The sequence below is a fragment of the Ammodytes marinus genome, assembly GCF_949987685.1.
Source record: "Ammodytes marinus genome assembly, chromosome: 9".
Taxonomy (NCBI): domain Eukaryota; kingdom Metazoa; phylum Chordata; class Actinopteri; order Uranoscopiformes; family Ammodytidae; genus Ammodytes; species Ammodytes marinus.
Window position 1 is genome coordinate 31621201 of NC_137213.1, and position 20819 is coordinate 31642019.

A 20819-nucleotide genomic window follows, 5' to 3' on the forward strand; every position below is an offset into this window, starting at 1 on the left:
TAGCGCCACATTCTGCCCCGGAGTATGAATTACACACTACACAAACAATCCTTCAAAATCAAATGAGGGATAAAACAATTAAGACAATTTAAAATAATTCAACAATAAATAAATAATAATTTAGCAATCTGTGTTAAGAAGGATTTTTTGTAGATGTTTCTGATGGCTTGAAGCAGTTGCCTTACTGAGGAAGGCAAATTCAAACTGTAGACACAGAGAATGGGACAGATAAGTTATGTTTAGGGTGTTAAACGGTTTTGTGGTTGAAGAAAACTTCACTCAAGTCCAATATGAAAACAAATCTTTACGTAGTTTCAAAAGACAACACAGATGATGATGTTAGCATTCATGCATGGAGAGAAGACCAGAGATAGCCGCCAGCAAACATGAACACTGGACTGTATGGTGTTTCAGAAGAAGGGCCTCAGTTAAACGCTAATTTAACTTCTAAATGTTATCCAGCAGATTTGTATGAAACCCTGCAATGAAGACGAGAAGAAAGCACTTGGTTTCCGTTTGTTTATTCAGAATAAAAACATTTGGTTTGTTCACACATCGAATCAGTAAAGTCTGTTTCATTACTGGTTTAATGATTTCATGTACAGAATAAGTTTGTTTGAGAAGAATCTCAGCAATGTCAAAGAAAATAATGAATCATCTCCTTATTGATAATAATAATGATTGTAATTACACTTCTGCACTTCTATTAGAACAACAAATAAATGTAAATGTGATTATACATTTCCTTACAAATGTTCAAAGCTCTGAAAACCAAATATCGAGGATAAGGTCTTGTGCTTTCTCTCTTTCGAACCATGCAGTGGAAGAGAAACAACAACATTCAAATACGTACAAATACATCCGAACAAATCTTCAAAAATGATTTAGAGTACAGAGAAGTCTCCATATTCATGCAGAAACAGTTCAGTTAATCTAAACTAGGTTGCGTTCCGAATCGCATACTTTCTACTATATAGTATGTAGAAAAAAGATTTAGGATGTCCGGATTCTTGTGGCCAGATCTAGGATAGTTAGAAGTACCCGGATGTCCTACTTCATGCGGCCAAGATTGTTAGTGTTGAAAAGTGCATCCTATTTGGGCGATTCTGACCCACAATCCAGTGCGCACGTGAAGTGACGTCACATCGACGAAGCCTCCATATGAAAACAAACGGGGATGCGACGGATATAAAAGCAAGAGGCGAGATCAAGGCGCAATGTTATGATGAAATAAGAGAGTAAAGTATGTCCCAATAGTATGCCTACTGCATCCTAACTAGATTCTTTTTATCGTTGGATGTAGTATGTAGAATAGAATAAAGAAAGAGTATGCGATTCGGAACGCAACCCTAAAGTCATCATGAGCAGTGATAGCCTCCATGGCTAAACAGACACAGGAAGGAGAGCCACCTAAAGACACTCAAACACTTACACAACAAATAAGATGTCAAACTCCCGCCCATCACATTTGATTGACAGCTGAGCTACCTCGTATATCACTTGTGTCTATTTGAGTAGCATGCACTCAGCAGTATCTCCTTGATCATAAAGACAAACTCCAGCGTAGAGCGAATGAGTGAATCTGGTCTGAACTCTGTGGATGAGTCTCATGAACTCGGAGTCACAGAAGACGCTGTAGAAGGACAGAAGACCTGCACTGTGATCCAGGTACACTCCTATTCTGTAGTACGGCTGATACGAGTGGGTTTGACGTTGGACTTTGTTGTGCCAAAGTGTATGAGTAAGTATGTGAGTAGTATAACTTCTATTGTCTAGGTCACAATCTAACATCCAGGATTTGTCATTTTGTCCAAATCTACTTTCACTCCCTGCTCTGCTGATACTCTTGTATGCGACTGCTACATAAGCTCCTCTCCCTGTCCACTCCACCTCAAAGTAACAACGTCCAGTCAGCCTCTCTTTACTCAGGGCCTGATAATAACAAGTGAATCTCTCTGTGTGACTGGAATGAGGCTGTTCTCTCCTCATTCTTGTTGCTTTCCTGTTCCCCTCAGATAATAACAGATCTGCGTTTGCTGTGTTTGGATTCAGTGTGATTTGACATGCATATCTTAAGAAGTCAGATCTGATCTTGAGCTCTGGTTGTGGTTCTAAAACATCCACTTCAGTCGTTAGCAGTGACAGGTCCGTCGATATCTGTCTCAGTGCGTCCTGTAGTTCATCTCTGGCTTCTGACACAGCCTCTGTCACATCTTCAAAGTCGTTTAGAGCATGTGCATTTAAGCTGGATGAGTGTGTATAGTCACTGAGTGGTGGCAGTGAGGGGAAGTCCGTTAGAAAATAGTTTTGATCTTCTGTGTTTGAGAGCGCCCTCAGCTCAGCTTCTTTCCTCTTCAGCAGAGTGATCTCCTGCTCCAACTTCTCCTGAAGATCTTTGACTCGACTCACTTCAAATTCCTGTATTGATACGAGTTGATCCTTCAAATCGGAGCTTCTTATCTGGATGCCACGGATTAGCTCAGTGAAGGTCTTCTCACTGTGCTCCACTGCTTCATCAGCAGCGCCATTGAAAGCCTCCACCTGCTGTTGGAGCAGCTTCACATCTTTTTCTCTGTCCGTGATTCTCTGCTGGATGTTTAGTCGACTCACGTCGAGCTCTTTCTGCCTCTCAGTTCGTTCTGCTTCAGCTGACACTGTGTCGTGGCCTTTGTGTTCGTCCACAGAGCAGAGGTAGCAGATACACTGCTGATCAGTACGGCAGAACAAGTTCATCACCTCATCATGAAGACAGCAGAGGTTCTCCTGGAGATCTTTGGAGGGTTCCACCAGCTTGTGTTTCTGTAATGGAACCACACTGTGATGAGGCTGGAGGTGTTTTTCACAGTAAGAGGTCAGACACACCAGGCAGGACTTGAAAGCTTTCCGTTTTCTACTAGAGCAGTAATCACAGGCCACATCTTCAGGTCCAGCATAGCAGTGATCAGCAGGAGCAGCTTGGGGTCCAGTCTTCTTCAGTTCTTCTACTAAATCTGCCAACATGGTACTTTTCACCAACACAGGCCTCGGGGTGAATAAGTACCTACACTGAGGGCAGCTGTAGATTTGTTCAGGCTCCTCTCCATCCCAGTGGGTTTTAATACAGTCCATGCAGTAGCTGTGTCCACAGGCAAGAGTCGCCGGATCCCTCAGTAGATCCAGACAGATGGAACAAGAGAAGCTTTCCCGGTCCAGCTTAACTCTTTTCTGCGCCATTTCACCTCCCGGTGTCAGCAAGAGTCAAACTGCAGATCTAAAGGGGAGGGAACAAAGATATGGACTACAGAGTTAAAACATGCTCAACTTCACAACATTCAAGATTTTAGACAGCCTTTTACACCGCCAGTAATAAAAGGTGATAAATTCACTTCCGATCGACAGAAATCCATAAATTAATTTTGGATTGACATAATCCAAATAATAAATGAGGCAGACATTTCCAAGATCGTGAGGGCAATTTAGGGCTTAATTTATACCATGTAGATATCCAATGATTTATGCTAAACAGCAATAAATTATTCATACAGCATTTTCCTGAAACTGGCCCTGCGTTCCAATAACCATACCTTCCGCTATTTAGTTCGGTAGAAATAAGATTTAAAAGTACATAAGTAAAAGTATGTCCCAATTGTTTGCTAACTAGATTATTTTTGTGGTCAGCGCTGTAGTATGTAGAATAGAAAAAAAAGAAAGGGTGTGCGATTTGGAACGCAGGTCATTGTAGTATCTATATACCTAAATAGTTTGAGTTTAGTTAGCATAGAAATCAATGCAAATTATGTGTTTCTCACCGAAAATTGCTTAACATATAATCACTGCTGTGTTTCCCGCCCGAACACGTTGCAACAAAGAGATTGTTTGGAACTAGAACGTTAGATGAACAACGTGACTGTGCGGTGGAGATCAAAGCCTTCAACGCTCTATCGTGCATGACGTCACTTCTAGTTTAATTTTGTAAAACGCGGTAGAAAATGTATCTCGCAACTACAACTCTATACGTCACTTTAATGTGCATTTGTTTATACATTTAAAATCTAGCGTTTCCTGATTAAGCACACATTGAGTCATGGGGTATATAACCTGAAAGTTGCTTTTTGAAATCCAACAGTCAAACTTTAGGGAGCTGGCCATGTGGCGCAGACAGTTTGTCCTTCTGTAAAAGTTCGGCGCATATTTTAATCATGTAGGCTACCTTCACTGAAGCAGTGGTGAGAACGCCTACATAATATCATGTTGATCTTAGACTCACCGAATCTACAGAGTAAGAAATATCGAGACTGATCTTAACAGAACTCACTAGTTTGTTTTGCTCTGCCTGATGAGGTAAAAAGTCTTCTCCTCGCTGGAAGTTAAACTGTTGGATCCGTTTCACCTTGTTCTTCTTTGTTCTTCTTTCTTCAGTGTGTTTTCGGGTGAACAAAGACAAACAGGAGCTGCTCAGCGGTCACTGAGCCTCGTAAGGTTCAGGAAACACGGAAAACAACAACTTTCTTCTTCTTGTACCGCCTGTTCAAACGGGTTTCCGGTATGCTTCTTCTTCTTGTGATTTTAAGGCAGTTGGCGTCCAGCTCAATGGCGCACTAGCGCCACCTTCTGCCCCGGAGTATGAATTACACACTACACAAAATCCTTCAAAATCAAATGAGGGATAAAACAATTAAGACAATTTAAAAAAAATCAACAATAAATAAATAATAGTTTAGCAATCTGTGTTAAGAAGGATTTTTTGTAGATGTTTCTGATGGCTTGTAGCAGTTGCCTTACTGAGGAAGGCAAATTCAAACTGTAGACAGAGAATGGGACAGATAATGTGTTATGTTGAGGGTGTTAAACGGTTTTGTGGTTGAAGAAAACTTCGCTCAAGTCCAATATGAAAACAAATCTTTACGTATGTAGCCCCTTTTACCCCAACATTATAGAGGGCAGGGCCCTAGGTTCTTCAACCCAACTTATTTTCTTCAATATTAGTTTGGATTCCCTATATATATGTATACCTGTGACAACAGTACCCTTAATATTCTTAAACATGTATCATATAAACAATTCCCCCTAGGATTAAACAGACAAACACAAAGGGTAAGTAATTAAATGTTTACTTAATTCTCTTATAAAATAAAATACAAAATGAATGGGCATACAATTCAACCCTTTTTGTTATACCACAGCTTAAACAGAACCTTTGTACCTAAACTAAGCCGGCATATAATATTAATAAACAAAGAAAATAGTCCTTTCAAACACCCCCCGTTGCAGGCCTGTTGACGATGAGTCCTCTTCGGTCCTTTGAGCTACAGCACTTTACTCACAACGTCCATTTCGAATGTCTGCGGAAGTTCACGGTCGGGGAAAAGGGAAACAAGATGCCGAGTCCTCTTCACCAGAGGAAGGTGTAGCATCCACGTGGCTACACCAGCTATCTGGCCGGTGGTCCACGGCAGGTCCAGTGGCGTCGGGCTGTTGGCTGGTTTAGCTAATGACGACTCCTCTCAGCTAACTGTGCTAACTAACTGCTCCGGAGCTTCATGCAGCTTCTAGTAACGTCCGTGCTGAACGATACGGCAACATGCACTATCGGGCAGGAACACTTGCAGTTTTTGGGGCTGATATGCCATCAACCTTAAATAAACTACAACTGACTCCTTATTTACGGAAACGTGAGCTACGTTTCCTACCCTCGTCTTAGTCCTCTCACCAGCTCAGCCCCCACGCCGTCTTCCTCCCTCTCTTTTATACCCAAATGCGGACCTGACAATATTGTCTGAGCGCTACATTCTCACTGAGGGAACTTGTTAAATCAGTAAACTTATTCATCAGTAAGTTAATGAACGGAATGAAGCCGTGACATTAGGCTCAGAGTAATGCCAGGGTCTTTTCTGAGTTGTATAGACACAATTAGCTTATTTATACCTAATGGCTGACATGGTCAAATGGTAGGTAGACTAACTACATGTTCAGCAGCAATGATGATAAACAGACACAAGATGCAACTCCACCTAAAGACACTTAAAACATCTAAACAGCAAATGAGAAGATTTCAAAGTCCCACCCATCACGTTTGATTGACAGCTGATCTCTGCAGTAGAGGAAATGCCACAACAAGCTCTCAGCAACACACATGAATACAAATAATTTAAAGGGTGAAAACAGAGTTTGTCCCACTGTCAATGAATTAACTTTAATAACTGTCTATGTGAGTTTACAAAACTCAGAGGTGTCTCCAAACTTGTACAGACAAAGTCCAGCGTAGAGCGGCTGAGTGAACGTTGCCTGGACTCTGTGAAGGAGAGTCATGGTCATGGTTTCAGAGACGTCGTAGAAGGACAAAAGACCTGCACTGTGATCCAGGTACACTCCTACTCTGGAGGACCGAGGACCTGGGACGGAAGTTTGGACTTGGTTGTACCAAAAGTCATAACTTGTTTTGTTACAATCCAACGTCCAAGATTTTTCATTGAATCCAAATCTACTTTCACTTCTTCCTCTGCTGATATTCTTGTATGCGACTGCAACAGAAACCCCTCTCCCTCTCCACTCCACCTCCCAGTAACAACATCCAGTCAGACTCTCTTTACTCAGGACCTGACAAAATGCCGTGAATCTGTCTGTGTGGGTAGAATAAGTCGGATTTTGTCCAATTCTTTTTGCTTTCATGTTCCCCTCAGATAAAAACAGATGTGTGCTCGCTGTGTTTGGATCAAGTTTGATTTCGCGTGAAAATCTTAAGATGTCCGCTCTGGTCTTGGGCTCTGGTTGTGGCAGTAAAACATCCACTTCAGTCTCTATCAGTGACAGGTCCGTCCATGTCTGTCTCAGGACGTCCTGTAGTTTATCTCTGGCCTGTGACACAGCTGCTGTCACATCTTCAAAGTGGTTTAGAGCATGTATATTGATGCTGGATGAGTGTGTATAGTCACTGAGTGGTGGCAGTGAGGGGAAGTCCGTTAGAAACTGGTTGTGATTTTCTGTGTTTGACAGTGCCCTAAGCTCAGCTTCTTTCCTCTTCAGCTGAGTGATCTCCTGCTCCAGCTTCTCCTGAAGATCTTTGACTCGACTCACTTCAAATTCCTGTATTGATCTGAGTTGATCCTTCAAATCAGAGCTTCTTTTCTGGATGACACGGATCAGCTCAGTGAAGGTCTTCTCACTGTGCTCCACTGCTTCATCAGCAGCGCCATTGATATCCTCCACCTGCTGTTGGAGCAGCTTCAAATCTTTTTCTCTGTCCGTGATTCTCTGCTGGATGTTTAGTCGACTCACGTCAAGCTCTTTCTGCCTCTCAGTTCGTTCTGCTTCAGCTGACACTGTGTCATGGCCTTTGTGTTCATCCACAGAGCAGAGGTAGCAGATACAATGCTGATCAGTACGGCAGAACAAATTCATCACCTCATCATGAAGACAGCAGAGGTTCTCCTGGAGATCTTTGGAGGGTTCCACCAGCTTGTGTTTCTTTAATGGAACCACATCAAAATGAGGCTGGAGGTGTTTCTCACAGTAAGAGGTCAGACACACCAGACAGGACTTGAAAGCTTTCCGTTTTCTCCCGGTGCAGTAATCACAGGCCACATCTTCAGGTCCAGCGTAGCAGTGATCAGCAGGAGCAGCTTGGAGTCCAGTCTTCTTCAGTTCCTCCACTAAATCTGCCAACATGGTGCTTTTCACCAGCACAGGCCTTGGGGTGAAGGTGTGCCTACACTGAGGGCAGCTGTAGATTTGTTTACGATCCTCTCCATCCCAGTGGGTTTTAATACAGTCCATGCAGTAGCTGTGTCCACAGGCAAGAGTCACTGGATCCCTCAGTAGATCCAGACAGATGGAACAAGAGAAGCTTTCCCGGTCCAGATTAAGTCCTTTCTGTGCCATTTCACCTCAGTCAGTGTCACCTGTTTGTACAGTGAATGGGGCCAGTCAGCTCCTAGCTGCATGTCACCACATGTTGGTTCCAACCATCTTCAAACTGTGAATCTAAAAGGGAGGGAACAAGGACATATATGAATGAAGTGGAGCATTAGTTTCAGGTAAAACATGCTCAACATTTGAGAACGTGAAGTTTTAAAAAAACAGGAAACTTTTATAAAACATGAGTGTCTTGAGAAAAATAAATCTCCAGTTAGCAAAAATCATTAGCCTCGCAAGAAAATAAATTCAGCTTTTATTTACAATGATGTGATCCAAGAATGTGTGTAAAAGGTGAATACCTCGGACAGTTAGCCTGGCGGGACCAGTCTGATCTTTCCGGCTGCACATTTGTTTCTCTCCCGCAGATCAGTATGGCCTTTCTCTAATCTCCCTGGAGAGGGGCCCGTTCAAAAAAGGACCAGGCCAATCAGGCCTTGCTTTCTTTTCTGTGACATGAATGACATGCAGAGAACGACCACGAGCCGGATTCTAACCCGGGTCTGCTTTGAAGAGGACTGAGACTCTATGGGTGGGGGGGGGGGTGCTCCAACCACTTCACCACGAGCGCCCAAGACCCCGCTTTCTGACGTAGCGTTCATTCCTTATAGTGGGAGGCACTTTCTAATTGGTTCGCGTAGTCGTCAATCTAGCCTCGTTTGAACATCCTTATCTCACAAGCTTATTTGTCGATCCATGATGACGTCAATGACTACAAGAACCAATCAGCGGCTACTCAACAGCAGTAGCTCTGATTCAGCTGATTGGCGGAGTGATACACTAGACTGCACAGGTGTGAGTTGGCGTAGTAATACAATGGTCGAACTACGCCTGAAATAAAGTTAAAAAATAAACGGCTACCTGGTGACTAACTAAAGCAGTGAAAAATAGTAAAAAAAAGGTCAATCCAGTGTTGTTGAACTGATTTTTTTTAGGTAAGCATTTATATATGTTTATAGAAAACTTGTTAAATCTGGTCACCTCTGCAACAATACAAGGCTAAATTATGCTAGCTTGAATTCTCCAACAAGGTCCATAATGTGACTGCGTTGAAAGCCATCTCCATAATGTAACATGTTAAGTATACCTAAGTATCTCATACAATCCCACTTCAAAAATACTGAACTATCCCTTTAAGTACTGGAAAAACCAAGTTGGCCCGCTTCGTTCACATTCCCTTTGTTTACATACCAGCTTACAGAGCCTAGGCTGTGTATTCGCTGATTTTTTTTTCAGCGAGACACAGTACAGACAAGTGGCAGATTGTGAGGAGATATTCACTGATTGACAAAAAAGTGATTTTTCAACCAACATTAACCAGAATGACCTAGTATGCCTTTACATCCTTTTAGGTATACGTTTACCTGCACTACCTACTGTTCATACTATACTTTGTCTATTCATATCAGTGCTGTTGCTGATTCATATCTCCCCCTAACCATTTCTACTACATTCCACATGTACCCTAAATATCATTGTTCATCATATATATTACTCAGCACATTACTGACTTATGCACTTCTGGTTAAAGTTAGGCACTACACTGCATTTCTTTGTCTCAGTAGGCCAATCAACATTCTCTGAGATGGCAATAATAAGGTATGATCTTAAACTCACTAGTTGTGCTGGTTTATGAAAATGCCTTAACAAATATGACAATTGAAGCGTAAGGAAAATAAAAATGCACACATACTGTAAACTAACTCATGCTAACACGCCCCTTACCTCCAACATTTTATTTGAAAGAAAAACAGATGGAGTAACCTACCTCCCTTCCGGCAAGACGCCATTCTCCAGAAACAAATTATAATATACAAAATTAATTAAAGTGTATTCAAGGTAGTTATCAATGCATAGTATACGTTGCTATTCACCGAAAATTGTTCGAATCATAATCATTGTCTTTCCAACATGAAACATTAAAAACAGACATGATCAAAGGGATTGTTTGGAACTATAGAACGTTGGCGAGATCAAAGAATGTTTACTTCACTCTTTCACAGCAGTGGAAAGCGCTATCAAACTTGACGTCACTTCCAGTTATTTTTATTTCTAACGGAAGTAAAATTCGCCGACAAAAACAACTCAACAAGTCCCTATAGAGTGAATGTATGTGCATATATATGTATTTTAAAATGTAGTTCTTATATCATTTCCCTACACATTGATTCGGTGGGGATTCTAACCAGTAAATTGCTCTATAAACGAACACCCACCCCCTGCCTACAGTATGCTAACCATGTCGCACTGCTTGTTGTTGTCCCTCTGTTTGACGGGGATTTTTGGCGCATTCTAATCGTCTAACTTATTTTCTACAGTAATGTGAACGCCCTGATATTGTCATGTTGATCACACATAATCTACAAACTGAAATAACGGGATTTATCTGAACTCACCGGTTGGTTTTGCTCGTACGGGATGGGGAAAAAAAAGAGTCTCATCTCCTCGCTGAAATGGCAACTGTCCAAATAAAAACACTAAACAGTACAAGTTCCGGTCACGGCTTCCAAAGTAAAAGCACACTATTAGAAGTTGTAGCCTCGTATGTTATTGTGTCTGCAATCCATGACTTTAAAGTGGAAAATAACAGTACGCTATAGAGAAGTTTAATAAAATGGGTGCAGAAGTGATCAATGAAAGTATGTAGGCTAATTTTACTTTATTTTTTATTTTGTAAGCAGACCGGTTGGGCAACACAAACCAAGACAGCCACCTGCAAACATGGACACTGGACTTTCTGTAATTTTTGGGGGAATCTGCCTCACTTAAACTCTCGTGTTAGTTCCACATGTTATCCAGCATCTTTGGATCAAACCCTGGAATGAAGACGAGAAGAAAACACTTTGTTCTTGTGTGTTTATTGAGGATGCAAACCTTTAGTTCATTCACACAAGCCACCAGTTAATTCTGTTAAATTACTGTTGTTCAATGATTTCATGTACACATTCACTTCATCCACACACCAGTTTGTTTGAGCAGAATCTCAGCGTTGGAAAATAAAATAAAGAATCATCTCTTTATTGATTATGATAATGATTGTAATAACACTTTTATAAAACCTCAGAGTTCCCCTTGTGTACCTCGATTAGAACAACAAATACATGTGATTATATATATATATTTCCTTACAAACGTACAAAGCGCTGAAAACCAAATATCAAGGATAAGGTCTGGTGCTTTCTCTCTTACAACCCATGCAGTGGAAGAGAAACAACAACATTCAAATACATGCAAATCTTCAGAGTACAGAGAAGCAGAAACATTTCAGTAAATCTATACTTAGGTCATCATGAGCAGTGCTAGCCTCCATGGCTAAACAAACAGAGGAAGGAGCGCCTCTAAAACATTTACACAACAAATAAGATGTCAAAGTCCCGCCCATCACATTTGATTGACAGCTGAACTATTTGGATCAAATCACAGAGTTTAACCCACGGCCCCGTATATGATTAACCTTTTTATTTATACAGGTAAATCCCATTGAGACCGGAGACCCTTTTTCAAGGGAGACCTGTTCCCATTCCGACGTTACCATTGACACACACGTTTATACACCGATAGCAGGCTAACTATAGACATTCACACGAGGCAAGGTGGGTGAAGTGTCTTGCCCAAGGACACAACAACTATGACACAGGTGGCAGACCCTTTGATCATTGGCCGACCTGCTCTACCACCTGTGACACAGTCGCACCACTTGTGTCTATTTGAGTTACATGAACTCAGCAGCATCTCTACGATTATAGAGACAAACTCCAGCATAGAGCGGCTGACTGAATGTTGTCTGGACTCTGTGAAGGAGAGTCATGGTCATGGTTTTAGAGACGTCGTAGAAGGACAGAATACCTGCACTGTGATCCAGGTACACTCCTATTCTGTAGGACAGTGGACCTGAGATGAGAGCGCGGACTTTGTTGTGCCAAAATTTATTAGTCCATCTGTCACAATCTAACATCCAGGATTTGTCATTTTGTCCGAATCTACTTTCACTCCCTGCTCTGCTGATACTCTTGTATGCGACTGCTACATAAACTCCTTTCCCTGTCCACTCCACCTCAAAGTAACAACATCCAGTTAGATTCTCTTTACTCAGGGCCTGATAATATGTAGTGAATCTCTCTCTGTGACTACAATAAGGCTGTGTTATCTTCATTCTTGTTGCTTTCCTGTTCCCCTCAGATAATAACACATGTGTGTTTGCTGTGTTTGGATCCAATGTCAATTGACATGCATATCTTAAGAAGTCAGCTCTGGTCTTGGGCTCTGGCACTAACACATCCACTTCAGTCGTTATCAGTGACAGGTCCGTCCATGTCTGTTTCATAACGTCCTGTAGTTTATTTCTGGCTTGTGCCACAGCTGCTGTCACATCTTCAAAGTATATCAGAGGACGGATGTTGAAGCTGGATGAGTGTGTAGATTCACTGAGTGCTGGCAGTGAGCGGTAGTCGTGTAGAAACTGGTTGTGATCCTCTGTGAGAGACAGGGTCTTCAGCTCAGCGTCTCTCCTCTTCAGCTCAGTGATCTCCTGCTCCAACTTCTCCTGAAGATCTTTAACTCCATTCAATTCAGTTTCCTGCTGGGATCTGAGCTGCTGCTTCACATCAGAGCTTCTTTTCTGGATGACACGGATCAGCTCAGTGAAGGTCTTCTCACTGTGCTCCACTGCTTCATCAGCAGAGCCATTGATATCCTCCACCTGCTGTTGAAGCAGCTTCACATTTTTCTCTGTCCGTGATTTTCTGCTGGACGTTTATTCGACTCACGTCGAGCTCTTTCTGCCTCTCAGTCCGTTCTGCTTCAGCTGACACTGTGTCGTGGCCTTTGTGTTCATCCACAGAGCAGAGGTAGCAGATACACTGCTGATCAGTACGGCAGAACAAATTCATCACCACATCATGAAGACAGCAGATGTTCTCCTGGAGATTCTTGGAGGGTTCCACCAGCTTGTGTTTCTTTAATGAAGCCACATTGTGATGAGGCTGGAGGTGTTTCTCACAGTAAGAGGTCAGACACACCAGGCAGGACTTGAAAGCTTTCAGTTTTCTCCCCGTGCAGTAATCACAGGCCACATCTTCAGGTCCAGCGTAGCAGTGATCAGCAGGAGCAGCTTGGAGTCCAGTCTTCTTCAGTTCCTCCACTAGATCTGCTAACATGGTGTTTTTCACCAGCACAGGCCTCGGGCTGAATAAGTGCCTACACTGAGGGCAGCTGTAGATTTGTTTCTTACCCTCTTCATCCAAGTGGATTTTAATACAGTCCATGCAGTAGCTGTGTCCGCAGGGAACAGTCACCGGATCCCTCAGTAGATCCAGACAGATAGAACAGCAGATTATGTCCCGGTCGAGCTGAAATCCTGCCAGCGCCATTTCTCCTCTCTATGTCAACAACTGTGTGAGTTTCACTTCCTTAAAACTGCAACTAGTTTGAGCTCTGATCTGAACAACATGTGTGTGTGCAGTGACTGGGGCCTCTCCGCTTGGTTCCACCCACCTTCATACTGTAGATCTAAAGGGGAGGGAACAAGGACATGTATGGAGGACAAAGTGCAGCTGGCAGGGAGCATTTATCAAGCTTTGACTGAAAAGCTGGTCCATTAGTCAAGTCAAGTCAAATCAAACTTTATTGTAAATTCTTAGAATATGCAGGCATACGTAAGGATCGAAATGGCATTGGTCCCTTCTGTTGTTCCACGGTCAGGAAGGAATCCACATTGTTCCTCTTCATTCTGAGTCCTAACCCTCATATTAATCCAATACCACCAAACATTACAGGAAAACATTTCACTGCACTATGAGTCATTTAACTTGAATTCTCCTCCACTGTTCCTTCCTGCACTTGTCAGTGATTGAATTCAATGAGCATTAGGACCCAGAGGAGAGGAGAGCAGCTGCCAGTGCCCATGCTGTAAATATAGCGGTGTGTTGATCAGAAGCAGCTCGGGGTCATGAGGAGACCTGGACAGACCACATCGAGTTGGACCTTCTCTGCTGTGTGAACGACCCAAAAAAGGGAAAGACTTTCCTTTTAAAAAAATAAAGAGAGAGAGAGAGAGAGAAAGAGAGAGAGAAAAGAGAGAGAGACTGACTATCTGAGGCTGAAGATTAAGCTGCTGTCCTTGTGAGAGGGTGAGGCGTTCACTGACAATTTGTTCTCATAATGCTGGGAATATGTGTGTGTTGGTGCATGTGATCTGAGAATGTTTATAATTTATTAACTTTATAACCTATTCTAAAATATATCTTAACCCATTTAATTTATTTTCTTTATTTTTTAGGATTTTGTGTGTTTGTGTGTGTGTGGGGGGGGGGGGGGGGGGGCGGTGGGGGGGTCATGTATAAGTAAAAAAAAAATTGAAAAACTAACATTATTGATTATGTATTATTCTAAGCTTTCCAGATACTTGATACATTCTAAGGTAAGTCTATTTGTCCGGCAAAAACGATGACTACATTTTCATTTATTAACATTAATAACAGATTAACTACTTTTTTATTTTTTAAAGGTCACATATTTTGCTTATTTCTTCGGGATCCAAATTAGTTACTGCTGCTATCAGTGTACCAATGTGGATGGGTGAATGTGTACAAAACAATGTTAAAGCACTTTGAGTCTGTGAAAATCAGTGAAAAGCGCTATAAAGGTGTAGACTGTTTACCATTACTGTATGTATACTGTCACTCTCTCTCTGACCAGGTGGCAGTTTCCAGTTGAGCAAGGAAGCCTGCGAGGGGACAATTCTACAGGATGCTTCAGCTTTGCAAAGTCACTAGCGCTCTGTTCATCAGGTGACTATAACTGGCACTATGTTTTTTTATTTATTTTTTATACTGTATATGTTTTTGAATGTACGGCGACCTTGAGAGCCATGTAAGGCGCCTCTAAATGAAATGTATTATTATTATTATTATTATTATTATTATTATTATTATTGCAGTTTTGCACAATTGTCTATGCACTTTTATTTATATATATATATTGTTTTACTTTTATTTTAATGACACCAGCATCACCTCAGTAAGAGATGTCTGTTTTTAAATGACTATTACATATTATTTATTCAGGTTCCAGTCATTTGCAAAATCCCTTTTTCATTTCACTGTAAGTAAAATGTTATTATGTGACCAATAAAAAAAACTTTAATTTCATCAGCAACGGTCGCTCGGCCTGCAGTGACGAACTCATCCAGCAGGAGGCGGTGACGCTCTGCATCAACGTGTCCAAGCAACAGCCGTTTCCCACCGGTATGGAATAATAGGATAATCTATGTACATACAGTATTCTATGTTCTCTACTGTATACTATTTAATGTAATGCTGCATTTTTTGTGTTATTTATTATCTCTTCTGCCATTACTGTAGGCTACCACCAGTATGACTGTGTGTGAATGAATGGAACCTGGAACCCTGTAAAGTTTTTAAAAGGTTCTGTGAGCGAAATGATTCTTTTAGCTAACTTCCTGTCAGTGACTGCAGTTAGCAGTCCCCTCCCTCGTCCCTACGTCACCACATTAATGCACTATAGAGTGATTTATATATATACATAATCAAATATTAACATAAATATATCGCTCACTTCACCTTTGAGACTCACTTTTTTTGCATTGGCCTTTAAAACAAGTTGAGCTTTTGGGTAACTTCTGTCTTTTATATGTTGCTAATTTTATCCGTTGTGTTTTTCCATTTAATTTTATTCTTAGATGTATTTTTCTACAATGCTTTTATTTTCTATGCACATTATAAAGCACTTTGTGACCCTGTCCGTGAAAAACGCTAGGCTACATAAATACATTTTACATACTTACTTACTTTCCCACAGCAACGGGCATCAAGAAGATACAGATCCCAGTGTATGACGATCCCAATGAAGACCTGTACAGACACTTTGACCGCTGTGCTGATGCGATCCAGAAAGAAGCTAACCGCGGCGGACACAGTGTGGTTTACTGTAAGAACGGACGCAGCCGCTCGGCCACTGTCTGTATCGCCTACCTGATGAAGCACCGCAAACTGACGCTAACCGACGCACTGCAGGTGGGGCCAGTATATTTTTTTTAAATACTTCATTTATAGATTTTTTCTCATGCACATACACACATAACAAACACTTCTCAAGTATCTTTTGTTGAGCAATTTCACATTGACTTATTTTCATTTATTTAACTTTTATTTTTAACCGAGAGATTTATACACATACAGTCCACTTCCATACAGCTTTACCACAGTCTGGAAACGGTCGTATTTATTTATTTGTTTATTTGACAGGGACAATGCACAGCTCATTAGCAGGACCAGAGTTAGCTGTAAGCTAATTTTCATCTGTGTGTAATATATTCTACACATTGTATTTTTACTTTATTCTCGAAGTGCAATGACCCTAATCCTCTTCCGTAGGGCTGAGCTGTAATTATGGCAGAATGTCTCTTTATTGACCCTGAGGGTAATTGCTTTCGTTTCTGCAGCCAAGTCACATGAAAGATGTAACATGTGGTGTTTAGCTAGATGTAGATAAATAACTAAATAAATGTAGATGTAGGTAAATAGATGATATACTAAATAAAATTCCTGTATTTTTTTTTCTTATAGTTGTTCCTCAGCCAAGTCGAGGGTCTAAAGATAAGAGGGTGTTTTTGTACAGATTGTGAAGCCCACTGAGGCTAAATACAATTTGTGATGTTGGGATATATAGATAAAACAAATTTTAATTGAAAAGAGATTCCAACAAAATATATTTGTTTTTTCCAACTCCTTTTAAAGGTGCTCCGAGGAACTTTCAAGTTTTGATCATTCTAGCGCCCCCTTAGGACAGAAGCAGTAGCGTTTTTACTACGCCAGCTGTTGTTCCTTGGTGAGCGTATACCCATGACTAAGAACTAAATAAAAATAGCATTCTTTGCACGGATGGTCTTGTTTGCTGTTATGTCATTTATGATCATCAGAGGAAAAATTTGACTCTTTCAGAAATATTTCAAAGTTCCTCGTGGCAGCTTTAAATAGATTATGCCACAAACTGCAGGACAAGGCCTCATTGTTTTCTGCACTGCCGTCAAACGCAGACTCATCCTGTTTGAAGGTCGAAAATATCAGTGTTTCATCTGCAGCAGTGAGTGTGCTGAAAGAGGAGGTTCAGGTTGAGGTGTCTCATTGCCAAGGTGACTGAGTGACTCTATACATTCTCTGCCAATAAAAAAAGTGCAGCCTGTCCTTAAAGTGCAGCCTGTCCTTAAAGTGCAGCCTGTCCTTAAAGTGCAGCCTGTCCTTACCTGGCTCATTTCGTAACACGTTATTCAAAGAGGTAATAACACGGTCAAAAGCATGACATGACACGTGTTCTGCTACCTGTCCATTCTGTGTGTGCACTGAAAAAAGATTCCAGTGTTAATACACCGTGTAAACAGGCATGTTGCTAGCTAAGGTGGGCACCTTTGTTTACATACCAGTTTACAGAGCCTAGGCTGTGTATTAACACTGATTTTGTTTTTTAACACGCACACACAGTACGCACAGGTAGCAGATAGTGAGAAAATATTCACAGATTTTGACGAAAAAGTGATTTTTAACAACAACAGTTCTCCAGAATCACTGACTACACCTTTCAATCCCTCTACTAGTCTAGTTTGGTTTTATTTGTGCAGATAAACAAGATTAAAATGGCAAAAAGATGCACATGAACATACATAAATGCACTGGTGGGACAAAATAAACCCCAAAGAGCTTATGAAGGATGCCCACCTAACATTAAAATACAATAAGGTAAGGTAAAGAAATACTCACTCGCTGCTGTTTTTTCCTCCACAGAAAGTGAAGACGTCGCGACACGTGATCGATCCAAACCCCGGATTCATGTCTCAGCTGCAGAGATACGAACAGGAGCTCAAGAAGAGACGAGAGACCAACGTCTGACCGTCCTTAACAACAACCAGACAGGCAGACAGACAGACAGACAGACAGACAGACAGACAGACAGACAGGCAGGCAGACAGACAGGCAGGCAGGCAGACAGACAGGCAGACAGACAGACAGACAGACAGACAGACAGACAGGCAGGCAGACAGACAGACAGACAGACAGACAGACAGACAGACAGACAGACAGACAGACAGACACAAACAAACCTTCACAATGTCTTGAAAAGACCTCATGTGAAAACAGGTTAAAATCCGCCTGTGTTACGATCATAATTTACGACTAAATTAAGAAGATTTTAGTTCAGTTTACGGCAGCCACAAAAACCAGACACAGATACAATTAATTTAGACAAATGGAAATATGGCAATTTAAAGACATGACAATAAAAAACAGACAGAATACAGACTGTATTGTTAACTCTAATATGGACTAAATATACAAATAAGAGCAAGACATTAACACACGTTATAGTCAATTAATTCGCCCTGCGCTTCTCAACATAAATGCTTAAACAAAAAACGAAGACAGTGAGACATTTACACAGTGTTATAGAGTATAAGTGTATGTAATAGTGTATCCATGAATTAGATCAAATATAATATAGATTAATAGATAGAACTCAAACAGTAGTTGACGCCAGAGTTAAGTTGCCATGATAATAAATGCAATATATGTAGACTAAAAAACTGTGAACCTTTTCTCTGTAGGTTGGAAAATATAACTATTAACTACATTACACACACGTGATATTTATTTCAAAGTAGATTAAGGAATTAATAAAAAAATCCAGTCACATTGAGCCTTATTAGTCTGCGTTATAATCAATAATCAGTTCATCTGTCAACATTACCATAAGTAACTTTAGGGTAAAAAAACTGTTTAAACAGTAAATGCACAAGAAGCAGTCACTTTTAAAAACAACGTAATTATTTGTATTATATCTTCAGGTCTGCATATAGCCTAGAATGTATTTATGATATTTCCTCCATCTGCAGTTAAGCAAATGATGAGATCAGAGTTGTATTTTTTTAAATTCTGTTAGCTGATTTTTTTTTTAAACATTATTTCTTTGTAAAGCCTCAAAATTTACTTAAAGACCTACTTCACCGGTAGAAATATGAAGGTGTATTGAACACTGAGATCCTATGTAGTATACATTTGAAAAGATTTAAGAAATCGGTTCATCCTAGCCTGAGAAAAGGCAGAAAGAGTGTTTTATGGTCTCACTGTCTAACCCTTTGGGAAAATGAAGAGTTAGAAATAAAAGGACAGCTGGGCCAAGGGAAGACTGAGGGAAGAAAAACCTCATTCATTATATTATAATAGCGATCTTATAATAATAGAACGCTGGTTCCGTATGGGAGAAGTATTCCTTTAAGTTTAGTTGTTTCGATGCTGTGCTCAAGCCTTTAAAACAGTATAGCTGCAGTTCTGCCTTCTACCTCTAGATGGAAACATGTCCACAGAAAATAATGCAGTAAATTATATACAAACAGGTCTCAACTGAAAGATTATAAAATACAGCCCTGGAAAAAATTAGGAGACCAGTCTGGAATTTTCTTAAATCTTCATTTCTACATTACTTATTGAAAATGCTATGAATGACAATATTGTTATGGTGAATTTGGTAGAAATGTTGACGGCAGTTTATATTATAAAATCAAAATTTTCATTTTAATTAAGCATATGCCTCTAGAGAGTGAAACAAGAGACAGTAACATTTTGGTCCCTTAATTTTTTCCAGAGCTGTATATCAACCATGAAAAGTCTCCAAAGTACTGTAACTCAGATCCTTTTCTTCCGTAAAAGTACCAACAAACACCACACTGTGAAAATACTCCACTACAAGTAAAGCTCCAGCATTCAAAACCTTCCATGATTATGGTTATTAAAAACAACAACATCTACCTAAAATCTAAAAGCAAAAGTGTTGATAGTGCAGCAAAAAAAATCTTGAATACTTTTCTTAATTCATCATATCACCTTAATATTGTCCTAAATACTTATTTTTTTAAGTTTAATATTCATTGATTTTCTTTCATTTATTTTTTATTTTTTATATTTGTATGGAAATTATCAGGTCTTAATTATTTACAGCATTACTTCTAGTATACATAAAGTATAAAAGGGTTTTGTTTTACTTAGAAGAAGCACAAGAAACAGTTAATATACTTTCTGTTCTGCTCTGATATCTACATCACTGTATTCAAACACTTTGTGCCGCAAAAGACCAGTTAACCATCTGGATTTAATCAGCTGTGCAGTATCTAGTTTTAGAAGAACATTTTAATTGAACATACAGCCTCGGAAAAAATTAAGAGACCGGTCTGGATTTTTTCTTAAATCTTTATCTCTACATTACTTATTGAAAATGCTCTAAATGACAATATTTTTATTGTAAATTTGGTAGAAATATTGTCAGTAGTTTATATTATAAAACCAAAATGTTCATTCTACTCAAACATATGCCTCTAAAGAGACACTGTACATTTGGAGTGGTCTCTTAATTTTTTCCAGAGCTGTATTATATATGATGATTAATACACTCGCAAGCCATCACCATCGGATGTCTTAGCAAATTAAATTAATACTTAAAGGCCTACTTCACCGGTTTGAATATGAAGGTGTATTGAATTCTGAGATCCTATGTAGTATAAATGTGCGAAAAAATTGAAATCGGTTCATCCTAGCCTGAGAAAAGGCAGAAAGAGTGTTTTTTTTAACCCTATATTTCTCTTTCTGTGATGTCACGAGAAAGAGAAATATAGGGTTAAAAAAAACACTCTTTCTGCCTTTTCTCAGGCTAGGATGAACCGATTTTTTTTTTTTTTGCACATTTATACTACATAGGATCTCAGAATTCAATACACCTTCATATTCAAACCGGTGAAGTAGGCCTTTAAGCTCAGGTTGCTAAAATGATTTAATGTAGCAAACAGTGTGTGTGAGATATTAGCATTTTGATGAGCAGCTCCACATTATCACTGTATAAAAAGTATTCAAACTGCTTCACAAACTAAT

At 40.2% G+C, this 20819-nt stretch overlaps 4 protein-coding genes across 4 annotated transcripts; 1 reads left to right on the plus strand and 3 right to left on the minus strand.

Annotated features, from left to right (window-relative positions):
- Nucleotides 1-799: 799 nt before the first annotated feature.
- LOC307255746 (tripartite motif-containing protein 16-like) lies at nt 800-4382 on the minus strand. The gene is made up of 2 exons (XM_080034511.1): nt 4295-4382; nt 800-3250 (listed from the first exon to the last, which is right to left on the minus strand). Exon 2 carries the CDS (start codon nt 3211-3213, stop codon nt 1507-1509), a length of 1707 nt encoding a protein of 568 aa, XP_079890637.1. The 5' UTR covers nt 3214-3250; nt 4295-4382; the 3' UTR covers nt 800-1506.
- A 1709-nt stretch (nt 4383-6091) lies between these two features.
- LOC307255747 (tripartite motif-containing protein 16-like) lies at nt 6092-7928 on the minus strand. The gene has a single exon (XM_080034512.1). The coding sequence runs from the start codon at nt 7855-7857 to the stop codon at nt 6184-6186; it is 1674 nt and encodes a 557-aa protein (XP_079890638.1). The 5' UTR covers nt 7858-7928; the 3' UTR covers nt 6092-6183.
- Nucleotides 7929-11069: 3141 nt separating this feature from the next.
- LOC307255750 (tripartite motif-containing protein 16-like) lies at nt 11070-13259 on the minus strand (the record flags this gene model as incomplete). Its single annotated transcript, XM_080034515.1, is given in 2 exon segments — nt 11070-12611; nt 12613-13259. Coding segments are annotated over 2 exon segments (1656 nt in total). The 3' UTR covers nt 11070-11602.
- Nucleotides 13260-14637: 1378 nt separating this feature from the next.
- On the plus strand, nt 14638-17792 carry LOC307255491 (dual specificity phosphatase 28-like; the record flags this gene model as incomplete). Its single annotated transcript, XM_080034176.1, has 4 exons — nt 14638-14678; nt 15043-15134; nt 15709-15923; nt 17688-17792. The coding sequence occupies 4 exons, from the start codon at nt 14638-14640 to the stop codon at nt 17790-17792; spliced, it is 453 nt and encodes a 150-aa protein (XP_079890302.1).
- Between the last annotated feature and the right edge of the window lie 3027 nt (nt 17793-20819).